Source organism: Lithobates pipiens, unplaced genomic scaffold, assembly GCF_037356315.1.
Source record: "Lithobates pipiens isolate NorthernLeopardFrog02 unplaced genomic scaffold, aLitPip1_a1.2 Scaffold_8, whole genome shotgun sequence".
Taxonomy (NCBI): domain Eukaryota; kingdom Metazoa; phylum Chordata; class Amphibia; order Anura; family Ranidae; genus Lithobates; species Lithobates pipiens.
In genome coordinates, this window is record NW_027507903.1 from 557,844,955 (window position 1) to 557,859,648 (window position 14,694).

Sequence of the window (14,694 nt, forward strand, 5' to 3'; positions counted from 1 at the left end):
AAAAAGGATCTGTGTACTTACCGATATTCAGTCCATCCAGTCACGTGGTCTTGAAGTTCTAGCTCTCCTTTGTCAGTGAGCGGTAGCTGCAGGGAAGAGATGGGGAGCACTGACAATGGCTGGGCCATTGGAGCGTATGGGCGATGTCACAGCTCCTTGAATTCAGAAGCATTGTTGAGCGATTCGTTGCAGGATGACGTGACCGAATTAAAAATAGGTAAGTATACAAATCTCTTTTTATACAGGTTAGGCTTTTCTTTGACTTTCATGCTGACTTTAAACCTATGCAACCATGTTTTCCTTAATTTTTTATTGCTTTGGGCAGGTGCCATGGGTTCACATGTACTGCCTTTTTCAACAAAAGTAATTGAAAGATAAAAAAAAAAAAAAAAAAAAACAGACATGAATGATTACGACCAATGCAATAAAAGAGAAGCAAGGTTAAAAGGAGAAGTCCAGCCTGAGCTTTTTAGGCTGGGCTTCTCCTATAGAATTGCACTCCTGTGACCCGGTTTCAGCAGAGAGCAGACTGAAGTCCACTCTCTGCTGACGTCACTGGAATCAGTCGAGGCACCGCGTCATCACGACTTCCCAAGTCTGGATCCGCCAGCTTCCTTGACTGATGGCAGTCTCAGCATCTGAGGGGGGATGTCTATACTAATGGAGGGGTCTAGGTCAATACTGAGGAAAGGAGATCTACACTGGGGGAGGGGGGGGGGGGGTCTGTAGTTAGTGGAGGGGGTGATAGCAATTTTTTCCGCACCAAGTGACACCAACCATAGTGACGCCACTGTCATTGTCATTTGCCAGCCCCTTCCTTTTCTAAATGAACACAGTTACTCACTTACTGTGTTCAATCATACAGTGCCTTAAAAAAGTATTCTTACCCTTTTAAATTTTCCACATTTTGTCATGCGGAAATTGTAAATGTATTTTATTGGGATTTTATGTAATAGAACACAAAGTGGCACATAATTGTGAAGTGGAAGGAAAATGATAAATGGTTTTAAAAATGCTTTTCAGATATTTATTTGTAAAACATGGTGCGCATTTGTATTCCCCCTTTACTCTAGTGGAACCAATTGCCTTCAGAAGTCACTTAACTAGTAAATAGAGTCTACCTGTGTATAATATAATCTCAGTATAAATACAGCTGTTCTGTGAATCCCTCCAAGGTTTGTTAGAGAACCTTAAGTTAACAAACAGCATTATGAAGGCCAAGGAATACACCAGACAGATCAGGGATAAAGTTGTGGAGAAGTTTAAAGCAGGGTTAGATTATAAAAAAAAAAAAAAAGATCCCAAGCTTTGAACATCCCACGGACAACTGTTCAATCCATCATCTCAAAATGGAAAGAGTATGGCACAACTAAAAACCTACCAAGACATGGCCGTCCACCTAAACTGACAGGCCGGGCAAGGAGAGTATTAATCAGAGAAGCAGCCAAGAGGCCCATGGGAACTTTGGAGGAGCTGCAGAGATCCACAACTCAGGTGGGAGAATCTGTCCACAGGACAACTATTAGTCGTGGTCTCCACAAATCTGGCCTTTATGGAAGAGTGGCAAGAAGAAAGCCAATGTTGAAAGAAAGCCATAAGAAGTCCCATATGCAGTTTTCAGGAAGCCACGTGAGGGACACAGCAAACATGTGGAAGAAGGTGCTCTGGTCAGATGAGGCCAAAATAGCTTTTTGCTTTTAGGCCACAAAAGTTCAATGTGTGGCGGAAAACTAACATTGCACATCAACCTGAACCATTCCCACCGTGAAACAGTGCGGCGGAAGCATCATGTTGTGGGGATGCTTTTTTTTTTCAGCAGGGACAGCGAAGCTGGTTAGGGTTGATAGGAAGATGGATGGAGCCAAATAGAAGGCAATCTTAGAAGAAAACCTGTTAAAGAGGAAGTAAACTTCCATCTTTAAATTTTACCTATAGGTAAGCCTATAAGGTAGTGTAAATATCTCCTAAACCTGCAACAATTAGGAGATATTTTCTGTACATGCAGCCGATGTAATCACTGACACATGCACTCTAATGGAATGGCTACCAGTGCCGTTTCTTCAGAACCCTGGGCCGCGACCCTTGGCTCCCGCATGGGCACAGAGCCAGAGTCCGCGAACCCGAAAGCAAGATGGGTGAAGATGGAAGCTGTATCCAGCATCGCTGGAAGGCATCATTTTGAGGCAAGTTTCACATAATATGCTATGCATACTAGCACATTATACCTTAGCCTTGCTGTAAGAAAAAAAATAAATAAAAAAAAAGTCCAGCGGTTTACAACAGCTTTAATTCTGTTAAAGACTTGAGACTGGGGAGGAGGTTCACATTCCAGCAGGACAACGACCCTAAACATAGAGCCAGAGCTACAATGGAATGGTTTAGATCAAAGCATATTCATGTGTTAGAATGGCCCAGTCAAAGTCCAGACCTAAATCCAATAGAGAATCTGTGGCAAGACTTGGAAATTGCTGTTCACAGACACTCTCCATCCAATCGGACAGAGCTTGAGCTATTTTGAAAAGAAGAATGGGCAAAAATTTCACTCTCTAGATGTGCAAAGCTGGCAGAGACATCCCCAAAAAGACTTGCAGCTGTAATTTCAGTGAAAGATGGTTCTCTCAGGGGGGCAGAATACAAAGGCACTCCACACTTTTCAGATATTGATTTAAAAAAAAAAAAAAAAAAAAAAAAAAATCTGAAAACCATTTATCATTTTCCTTCCACTTCACAATTATGTGCCACTTTGTGTTGGTCCATCACTTAAAATCTCAACAAAATACATTTAAATTTTTGGTTGTAACATGATAAAATGTGGAAAGTTTCAAGGGGTATGAATACTTTTTCAAGGCACTGTAACCGAAACATAGTAAACAATGTTTACTATACTTCAGTTTGTGAATGAACAGGAAACCACTCAGCACAGAGCACTTTTCATTCATTCACTGTCCAGTGAAGTGGCTGCAGAGAAAGGCATTTAGGGTGCACACCCTAATGCAATACGCCTCACACACACCTTTGGTTGTCACCCTATTGTGTTAGGACTACATAACACTTTGTAAGACATTTATATCACCTCCCTCTTCTCCATAAAAGGGGGGAGGGGGTTGTAGTCCACAGAGATAGCACTGAACAATGCTAACTGATAACAGTCCAGAGACAGAACGCACAGGAGGTTATCAGCTTACAATATTTCTGGCTGAATGAACATTTTTTTTTTGTACCTGTTAAACAGATATGGTAAAACACTTTCAATGGTATATTTAATAGATCAAAAGGGAGCAAATAAGAGCTATTTATTGTAAGTTTACATACACCTTAAGAAAGCAGGTTCACTCACTCCACGTGTAATGAGCCCTCTGGAATGTGGTTATAGTGAATCACACACACCTCGTACAGCGGTCTCCATAACAAAATGTGTTCTAGTATTTCTTACATAGAATGAGCAATTTATTGATTTTTTCCACTTATTTTCTACAATTAGTCTAAAAGAGACAGCACTGGCTGTGAAGGAATCCTCCAGGGAGCTGTAGAAATGACGGACCACAGGGTAGGTGACATTTCAGTCTTTAGGACCCCATACAGGAGAGCACGGGGTGCTCTAAGAATCCAATACAAGCTATTCACAGACATATTCAACCAAAGTATGACCCGTGTATAATAGATGTCCCCAACCATAACACTGGCTGAATGGCCAAAACACAACTACCCCCCAACCACTTTACATACCTAACCTCAGGGCTTTTTTTCAGCGGGAATGCAGTTCCGGTACCTCCAGCACTGACTGCATGTAATGGTAAGGGGCGCTGGGGTGTTCTGCAGGGTCTATTGATGCTGGCTGCTGAGAGATCTATTTTACCTGGAGGGGATCTATTCTTACAGGTGGGGGACCTATTGTTGGTGGGGGTGGGTCTTATATCGCTGAGGGGTCAGTTATGGCTGGGAGAAATCTACTGTTGAGGGAGGGGACTATTGCTGCTGACGAGTCTATTGATGCTAGCTTTGCGGAGATCTGTTGTTGCTGTTGGGGGATTTTGTTTATGGGTGGCCCATTGTTACTGGGGGGGGGTCTATTGTTGCTAGAGGGGGCTTTATTGTTACTGGTTACAGGGGATCTATTTTACAGCTTTTCTTGTTATCATTAACAAATTCCATACAAATTACACTTAGTTCTGTATTCTCTAAAAGGGCAGTGATGGGAAGTAGGTAGAGGGTGCTCAGAAGTGGGTAGAGGTGGAGGAAAGGGGGAGTTCCTGCACCTATTCTGAGAAAAAAAGCCCTGCCTAACCTAATAACTGAGGCCACACAACGAGTGTAGAGAAAAATGGCCATAGCAGCCTTTTTATTAACAATGTAAACTTAAATTAATATAGTAGAAAAAACAGAGAGAAACATATCAGTCGCTAAGCCTGTTGGCCTTTGAGACACCCCAAGAATATGTTCCATTATACACTGCGGGACCTTTATCCTAATAACACAACGCACACCAACCCGGAGACGACAGACTACCCACAGTGCAACCAATTCCATATTACACTTAAAGAGGAAGTAAACCCTGATGGGTTTACTTCCTCTTTTTTTCCCTGCAAAGGTAAAGCATAATGGACTACTATGCATCGCATAGTAGCTCATTATGTGTCACTTACCTGACACAGGAGCCAGCGAAGTCGCCGCTGTCCCCTGTAGTCCGCCGCATCCATGTTGCTGGTGGCGTCTCGCAGCTCCGACGAATCACAGCGGCGCAGCCGCGATGACGTCACTCCCGCGCATGCGCACGGGGAGTTGCGTCTCGCAGCTCCGCCGCTGCCATACGGCAAAGCCGCGATGACGTCACTCCCGCGCATGCGCACGGGAGTCGACAAATTTCGTGCGCCTGCGCGCCGCTGTCTACGGCGCATGCGCCGTAGACAGCGGTGCCCATTTTCGGGCAAATATCTCCTAAACCATATAGGTTTAGGAGATATTGCTTGGACCTACAGGTAAGCCTTAATCTAGGCTTACCTATAGGTCCAAGTTGTTTGGAAGGGTTTACTTCCTCTTTAAACTGTCATTAACCACCTCCCAACTGGCTACTGCACATATATGGCCAGGTAGGAGCTTCCTCCTGAGTGGATGTTCAGGAAAGTCCCTGAACTGGGCGCATCTTCGATCGGCAGAAGGGCTCTATGATTGGCCTTCCTGATCACATGACAGCCATGTCCAGTCACAGCCGTCATGTGATGTAAATAGAGAGCCGATTTCTAGGCAATCGGCTCTCCTCTCCTCATAGGGAAGTTGTCAGTGAGGAGAGGAGATCGGATCACTGCAGCCGGCGAGTACGAGCTGTTTTTTTTTTTTTTTTTTTTTTTTTTTAACACACTGATCACCGGCCGTGTCCCCACACAATGTAGAATCACAATGTCCCAAAAACACTGTCCCCACACAGTAAAAACAGCTGTCCTCCATATATGTAACAGTAAAATCATATGTCCCAATGATCATCTGCACACATCTGTACACGATTATCTGCGCACATCTGTACATGATCACACAAACCAATTATTATACACTTAACTGGATTATTTTTTTTAACACAGACATGTAGCAGAATACATTTTAGCTTAAAATCATGACAAAATTCGATTTCATTGGATTTCTTTTAAAACAGTAAGTATAAAATATTGTTGTTTTTTTAATTTCTGTTTTTTTTCCGCTTATATCGCAAAAAATTAAAAACTGATTTGTGAATACCACCAAAAGAAAGCTCTATTTGTGTGAGAAAAATGCTAAAAATGTCATTTGGGTAGAGTCCTGCATGACCGCGCAATTCTTTTTGAGAGTGCAAGAGCGCTGAAAGATGAAATTTGGCCTAGGGAAGGAAGGGGGTGAAAGTGTCCTGTTTTGAAGTGGTCAATTGGAATGCCCCATAGGGACACATACCACGATGGGTCCCCGAACCATTCACTTATCCTACATTTCTCCCCTGCCAGCAAAGTTTAAACAATGCTTTACACTTGTGCATTGCGCGTTTTACCTCAATGGACATTAGTACACAATACTATGTGCAATGTGTCGTGGTGCCAATCATTTAGAATGGCACCCCGGTGCACACATATATATTATATATATATATATATATATATATATATATAATTACTGCCAATGTACCTGCACTACAGAGCTCTCCAACACACACACATACAGTAACTGCCATCGCACCTTCACAACAGGACACATACCAGATGTGTGGTACACTGTGCTGCTTAAAAAGGAACAGGCAAGTATGAAGGGACCTTAAAGGAAACATGTCGTTAGAGAAGTGGCCTGGCATTATCAACTCTCTACTGAAAATGCAATTTTTCTGGCTGTCTGTAGCTTTCAGTCACTGACTTGGAGGGGGGGGGGGGGGGAAACACACATGGAGCCAATTAAAGTCATATTGAAGTGATAATGTCCGATCTGCATATGCGCTGAGTCTATGGCTAGGACAGCACTGAAGCCAAAAGGGTGGGCAAGCAAGGAAGCCGGGCTACCAACATTTTCAGATAAAAGAAGCCCCTGCATTTCTTTTTTGATATAGCGCAGTTCAATTTTAGTTTGCATAATGCACTTAGACACTATTAGTGGCAACACTGAGAATCAAACCCACAACCTCATGTGTAGTAGGCTGTTGCATTAACGAAAGGTGCTATGGAGACTACAAACCTCCCGTTATCTCTGATCTCGACTACTGCAATTCCCTCCTCATTGGCCTTCCTCTACACAGACTATACCCCTATCCCCTCTTTGGTCTACAATTATGACTACTGCTGCCAAACTTATCCACCTTACCAACCTCTCAACCTCTCTCTGCCAACTCCTCTACTGGTTTCTGAGCGCCCAAGAAATACAATTCAAAATATGAACAACTTACCAAGCCATCCCCAACTCTGCCCAGCTACAGCCCCAGCCTCTTCTCAAAATATCACCCAAACAGTCCTCTTCACAAAACCTCCTACTTACTCTCTAGCCCCCTTGTCACCTCCTTCCATACTCACCTCTGGGACTTCTTCAGATCCTCTCCTATTCCCTGGAACTCCCCACCCCAACTTGTATGACTATCTCCTACTCCCTCTTTAGGTGATCCCTGAAAAAGCATCTCTTCAAGCAAGGCAACTCCACAGCCACCTAAGAAATTTAACTTTTACCATCAGCTCCACACAATTCTCACCTTTTTCTATCACTTGCCCCTCCTTTTTAGACTGTAAGCTCTCAGGAGCAGGCCCCTCCTAACCCTCTTGTCTTGAATTGCATTGTAAAGTTGGCCATAGATGGGTAGTCCTCCATCCACACAAACAGTGTCCCACTGGGACAGTGTATTCTGACAGCGGTGTGCCCTGTCAGAATACAATGACCAGTGAAGGCAGCCACTGCTCGACAAAGATTTTCCAGCATGTCCCTTTAGTCAGCTTAACTGTACTGTCATGCCTTATTTTGTAAAGAGCTGCGCAAACGATTGGTGCTATACAAATCCTGTATAATAATCCCCCATTACTGACCCACTTTACGGTGAGATTTTGGGCATTTCTGCAGACACCCCAACCCCTTCTTATACGCTGTGTCACAAGGAGACGCTCCTTGCAGGGCACGTGCGTATTCAAAATTGTAAAGTTGGCCATAGATGGGTAGTCCTCCACCCACATAAACAAGGTGCCCCACTGGGACAGTGTATTCTGACAGCGGTGTGCCCTGATGTCAGAATACAAAATGATCAACGACTGCAGACGCTGATCAACAAAAACTTCCAGCATGCCCCTATAGCCAGCCTAACTGTATGGTTACCATTTATTTTATAAAGAGCTGTGCAAATGATTGGTGCGTTAATATCCTGTATAATATCCCCCCCCCTTATATAGAGAGATTTTGGGTAATACAGATACAGGACCAGATACAGGACCAGATACCCCTTCTTATACACGGTGTCACAAGGAGACGCTCCTTGAAGGGCACGTACGCATTCAAAAGTCACCGTGCATTGTTTCAGTAACTTTCAGGTGTGTGCAAGTTCAGCAACAGCAAGAAGCAATAAAACATTGACAAAGCAAAAGGAGGAAGAAAAGAAGAGCGGTCACGTGCTTTACTGGCCATAGGGAAAAGTAATTAGTGGTGAAACCTGTCTCTACTCAATTCAGAAAGTGAACACACAAAGACATGACTCCAATGCAAGGATATGTAATCAATACATTTTACTAATGTTTATACTGAGAGGTCACTGGCTTCATTCCTGAAAGTGTATGCCATCGACAGAAAAATATAGAGGACAACCCTAGAAAAAAAAAAAAAAAAAACGAACAAGGCGACTCCTGGTATGTACACATGTCATAAACCGATCAGGTGTGGTGACCAAACACGGGATGTCAGCAGGTGTAATACACCAACATCTCCGAGAATGACAGTCATGACACAAGACGCCACATCTGTGCCTGGTGACATTAGTCACACCTGCAGTGGCCTGCGGGCCGGGTTCACCGTGAGTCAGTACGCTCACCCTGACAGAGGGAGGGACCTGCAGGCCTCAGGCAGGCGTACTCCCTATACAGTATATAGGAAATATACAGTACATAGTATGTTATCACATCAGATCCAAAATTCCCCTAACAGCACATACATATTTAATGTGTTTATGGCTGAAATCTAAGACACGACAAGTAAAAACGCTTACTCCCACACGGCCAATTAACCCCTATATAGCCAACAGCCAATACACACCTTCCTATAGATTTCTCAGCATGATAACTGACATATTAAAAAGAGACAAGGACCCCGTTTACTCCGACACACCCTAAAGTCCAAACAATGGCAGGGCCTGCTTTCAAAACCCATGCAAAAGGAGGGGCTGGTAGAGAGATGGGTGGATTAAAATAAAAAATAAATCCTCAGATTTAATGGCAGCTTCTGGATGTGTTTTAGAAGGTGGGAGAGGGCCCTATAAAATTCCGTATAGCCTAAACCAGGCCTCCACACCCCTTATAAAGAGATGCGGCCGGGGTGTGAGAAGCAGTTATCAGTCTGGATAATGGGCATGGGGGCTTTACAGTGCTAATGAATGCAAAGGGCTTTTAATATTGTAGGCAGAATAAAAAAAAAAACAGAGTAAGAATTTGAGCATATTTAAACCTTATTATTCATATCATTATGTGACATATACTAATGTGTCATAAGAAAAAAAAAAAAAAAAAAGAAGCTTCCTCTATGCCATGTCCACAGGCACATGTATACAAAGAAACATCTGTGTATAGGGATTAGGAGATGTAGACAATTACCTGTGGCACCAACCAAGCACAGAGGGTTAACGGATCTATTATTAATGAACTTACATTAACTTAGTCACTAGTAATCTATGTGAATTTAACCATGTGATCACAGGGCACGCCTGGCGATATGGTACACAGGGTTAAGAATTTTAAAAGCTTCTCTTTATAGGGTCAAATACCAACGGGGACTGGGAAGGCAGGATAGGCTACTTCCCTGAATAGAATTAGAATTGTAGGATCATTGGGATTTTTTTTTTTTTTTTTATAAATCTTTTCATTCGTTTTCGTAACAAATAACACAGATCACAAAAAAAAATAAAAAATTTAAAAAAACACACACATTGAACCAAGAATATGAATAAAAACTATTTCAAAATCCAATATGTTGAAATTGAAAAAGGATCATTGGGAGATTTAGCAATAAGGGGAACGTGGGAGGGTGGAGAAGTCAATGACAAGGAAATATTTCAATATCTGTCAAGATAAGAAAAATCTGGAAAGCAGGACTGAGGATTAAGGTTTCTTATGTTATACAGAATGAAAGCCCTTGTTACAAAATCAGATCAAAAATAATTTGTGTGTATGTATGTATGTATGTATGTATGTATGTATGTATATATATATATATATATATATATATATATATATATATATATATATATATATATATATATATATATATATATATATATATATTAGTGTGATTATTCAGGAGGTCCCCAAACAAAATATTTACTTTTATTTTGGAACACAAAATTTCAAACAAACTGCTTGTATCAAAATATAAAAGGAAAGTAATCTCACAGTTTATCAAAAAACCCAGCGTCCAATATTTATATATAAACTGTATAGATATCACAATAACAAGAAAAATATTCTGGTAAAAGCCACGGCTCATAGACTCCAGGTATAGGGCATTTTATTTGGCGGTCACAAAACATTAAAAATGTATTTTTATTTTGGAACTAACTTTTAAAATGAACTGCTAATATCACAAAATAAAGAAAAATTACTCTAAAAGCCGCAGGTCCCAAGATTTCAAATATACTGTGTATATCATAATATAAAAAAAATAAAAAAAAAGGGGGGGGATCCTCACAAATTAAAATGCCCTATACTAGTGATGCCCAGCAGTGCAGGGACAAAGTCACCCAGTGCAAAGATGCCAAATTGTGCCCCCCTAACGTATTTGTGATGTGCAAGCTTAGGGGATCCTATACCCAACAGTCACTGCCGCTGTCAGCCTCGCAACAGAAAGAAGGAGCCCCATCCATTCAGTAAACCATTGCGCCCAGGGCAGCTTCCCCTCCTGCCCAACCCTTGTCCCAGCCCTGGTGCCCAGTCTGTGAGCGTTGGCTTTTAATGGGATGGTTATTTTTCTTTAGAATATGGTATAGGCATTTTATTTAAAATCTTTTGGTCTGGGGCTTTTGATGGACTATGAGGTTTTCCCATCTTACATCAGGATATAAATAGCTTGTTTGAAATAATAATAAAAAAAAAAAAAAAAAAGGTGAATATCTACTACTGGTGACCTCTAAATAGAATGCTCAGTACCAGTAGTGGCCATTTATAGGACATCAATATTTAAATGTACTTTTATTTTGGAATTCAACTTTCCAAATGGACTGCTTATATCACAATAATTAGGGAAAATAACCTCACAGCCCATCAAAAGCGCCAGCCTCCAGTGTTTTCAAATAAACTGCTTATATCACAATATAAACAGATATCACAGTTAAAAGCCACAGCTCACAGAGTACCCACCCCCACCCCCTTGTATAGGGTATTCTGTATACAGCAGGAGATCCCAAAATATGGATTTACTTTTATAGTGGAACCCCACATTTTAGATGACCTCACAGCCTCATCATCAAAAGCCCAAGTGCTCCCTGGTTTAGGGAAAACCACTTACATCATAGTATAAAAATATAACACCCAGTTAAAAGCCACAGCCCACACACTGGGCACCCCTGATTTATGGCATTCTATCCATTGGGCCCAAAATAGAAATTTACATTTGTTCCCCCAATATATCAAATGGACTGTTTACATCAGAATAACAATAAAATCCACATGGCCCACCAACCACCCCCCAGCTCCCATGATTATTAAAAAAAAAAAAAAAAAAAAAAAAAAAAAAAAAAAAAAAACACACCACACCTGCTTATATCACAATATATAAAAAGGAAATTCAATTTAAAGCCACAGCTTTTGTATAGGGCATTCTATATAGAGATCTCAAAATATATATTTATTCTATTCTAGAACCCTACATTTCAGAGGAACTGCTTATGTAACAATATAATGCAAAATATCTAGTTAAAAGCCACAGCTTATAAACTAATAAACTCATGGCCCATCAAATGCCCCAGCCCTTAATATAAAAAAATATATATATATATATATATATATATATATATATATATATATATATATATATATATATATATATATATATATATATATATATATATATATATATATATATATATATATATATATATATATATATATATATAGTTAAAAATGTTGGTAAACAGAAATAAATCTATATTTTGGGTCCCCTGAACAGAATGCCCTATGTCACAGACTGGGCACCCCTGGCATAGGGCATTCTGTTCAGGGGACGCAAAATATAGATTTATTTCAGTTCACCAACATTTTAAAATGGGCTACTAATATCATAATATAAAGGAAAATAATCCCATGGCCCCCAATGTTTTGGAATAAACTGCTTGTATCCGAATATAAAGAAAAAATGAGAGACAAGCCCTGTAGAGTGGGCAGAACTGGCACCCCCTGGCATAGGGCATTTTATGATCTACAATGAAGAGGATCCATACCCATCCAGATGCGTGTACACACCCCATGCAGTTATATAACCCACCCTGGATCAGACCCCCCCAGTCTATGGATGGGGGGGGGGGGGTGCCCCATCCATCCTTCTCCTTACCATTGCCATATGATTTGTAGATGAGCCAGCTGAGTGAGGCAGAAATCCTGGCCTGCTGGGCATCGTACACATCCAAAGGTTTAATCTCCGGCACCAAAAAGCTTTTTTTCATCCTGATCCTGATCCTGGGGACTGGGCTAGTGCAGAAGATCCATGGGGGGGAGAGGGAAGGAAGGAAGGGGGTAGGTGGTGCAGGAGACAGACAAGGGCAGAGGGTGGGTGGGGGGTCCGATCCCCGGTCTGATGATGGGGGGGGTTCAGCGCTGTCCTTCAGCACCACATGGAGGGGGCACACACATGGGGGGTGTCTGTCCGTCTCCTTCCAGCTGTCTCAGGTGCACTGACTGTCTCTCTCCTCCCTTCCCCCCTCCTCTGTCTCTCGCTATGTGACCTCACCATAGGGAGGAGTCTTCTCTTCTCCTAACAGGTAATTCAGCATGGACAAAGAGGGAAGTCAGCCCCATCCTCCTCCTCCTCCTCCTCCTCCTCCTCCCCATCATCATCATCATCATCATCATCATGGAGATCGCAGTGCTGAGCTCACCGCCGGTGATGATTCATTGTAGCAGCCGGTGATCCCGCACTGGATACATTGTTACATTCTGCAGTCACGTGACACTGATCTCCATTGTTGTGTGCTGTGCTATGTGTAGAGGTGACTGCATTGTAAGGATAGGTGATGGGAGGACAATAGGGCACAGCCCAGCACCATGCCCTGTGTCATCAGTCAGGGGACCCCGGGATCTGGTCAGCAGCAGGGATGGAATGCCCTGTGTCATCAGTCAGGGGACCCCGGGGTCTGATCAGCAGCAGGGATGGAATGCCCTGTGTCATCAGTCAGGGAACCTCAGGGTCTGATCAGCAGCAGGGATGAAATGCCCTGTGTCATCAGTCAGGGGACCCCGGGGTCTGATCAGCAGCAGGGATGGAATGCCCTGTGTCATCAGTCAGGGAACCTCAGGGTCTGATCAGCAGCAGGGATGAAATGCCCTGTGTCATCAGTCAGGGGACCCCGGGGTCTGATCATCAGCAGGGATGGAATGCCCTGTGTCATCAGTCAGGGAACCTCAGGGTCTGATCAGCAGCAGGGATGAAATGCCCTGTGTCATCAGTCAGGGGACCCCGGGATCTGATCAGCAGCAGAGATGGAATGCCCTGTGTCATCAGTCAGGGGACCCCGGGATCTGATCAGCAGCAGAGATGGAATGCCCTGTGTCATCAGTCAGGGGACCCCGGGATCTGGTCAGCAGCAGGGATGGAATGCCCTGTGTCATCAGTCAGGGGACCCCGGGGTCTGATCAGCAGCAGGGATGGAATGCCCTGTGTCATCAGTCAGGGGACCCCAGGGTCTGATCATCAGCAGCAGGGATGGAATGCCCCTGTGTCATCAGTCAGGGAACCTCAGGGTCTGATCAGCAGCAGGGATGAAATGCCCTGTGTCATCAGTCAGGGGACCCCGGGATCTGATCAGCAGCAGAGATGGAATGCCCTGTGTCATCAGTCAGGGGACCCCGGGATCTGATCAGCAGCAGAGATGGAATGCCCTGTGTCATCAGTCAGGGGACCCCGGGATCTGATCAGCAGCAGAGATGGAATGCCCTGTGTCATCAGTCAGGGGACCCCGGGATCTGATCAGCAGCAGAGATGGAATGCCCTGTGTCATCAGTCAGGGGACCCCGGGATCTGATCAGCAGCAGAGATGGAATGCCCTGTGTCATCAGTCAGGGGACCCCGGGATCTGATCAGCAGCAGGGATGGAATGCCCTGTGTCATCAGTCAGGGGACCCCGGGATCTGATCAGCAGCAGAGATGAAATGCCCTGTGTCATCAGTCAGGGAACCTCAGGGTCTGATCAGCAGCAGGGATGGAATGCCCTGTGTCATTAGTCAGGGGACTCCAGGATCTGATCAGCAGCAGGGATGGAATGCCCTGTGTCATTAGGGGACTCCAGGATCTGATCAGCAGCAGGGATGGAATGTCCTGTGTCATCAACAATTTCCCAATTCCCTTGGTATTAATAAAGTATTCTGTATCAGTCAGAGGAACCCAGGATATTATCAGCAGCAGGGATGGAATTCTGTGTCATCAGGGGACCCCCAGGATCTGATCAGCAGCAGGGATGGAATGCCCTGTGTCATCAGTCAGGTAACCCCAGGACCTGATCAGCAGCAGGGATGGAATGCCCTGTGTCATCAGTCAGGGGACCCCAGGATCTGATCAGCAGCAGGGATGGAATGCCCTGTGTCATTAGTCAGGGGACCCCGGGATCTGATCAGCGGCAGGGATAAAATGCCCTGTGTCATCAGTCAGGGGACCCCCAGGATCTGATCAGCAGCAGGGATGGAATGTGATTGCTGGGTGGCTACAGGTCTACATTTGCTGTAGCTGTTAACACTAAATAATGAGCTTATCCTTCAAAAATAAAAAAACGTTCATACACTTCAAGTACCTAATGGTCCTGTGATCCAT

The 14,694-nt window shown here is 43.5% G+C and overlaps 1 protein-coding gene across 4 annotated transcripts in view; it reads right to left on the minus strand.

Annotated features, from left to right (window-relative positions):
* Positions 1–12,624, minus strand: part of CAMSAP3 (calmodulin regulated spectrin associated protein family member 3) — a 142,561-nt gene extending 129,937 nt beyond the window's left edge. For 2 of the 4 annotated variants that reach the window (XM_077469985.1, XM_077469983.1), the window contains exon 1: positions 12,226–12,624. In XM_077469985.1, the coding sequence (XP_077326111.1) occupies positions 12,226–12,337 (112 nt within the window). In that variant the 5' untranslated portion in view covers positions 12,338–12,624. The remainder of the gene's footprint in view (positions 1–12,225) is intronic. The other 2 variants (XM_077469987.1, XM_077469986.1) reach the window with 2 other exon arrangements.
* Positions 12,625–14,694: the final 2,070 nt, after the last annotated feature.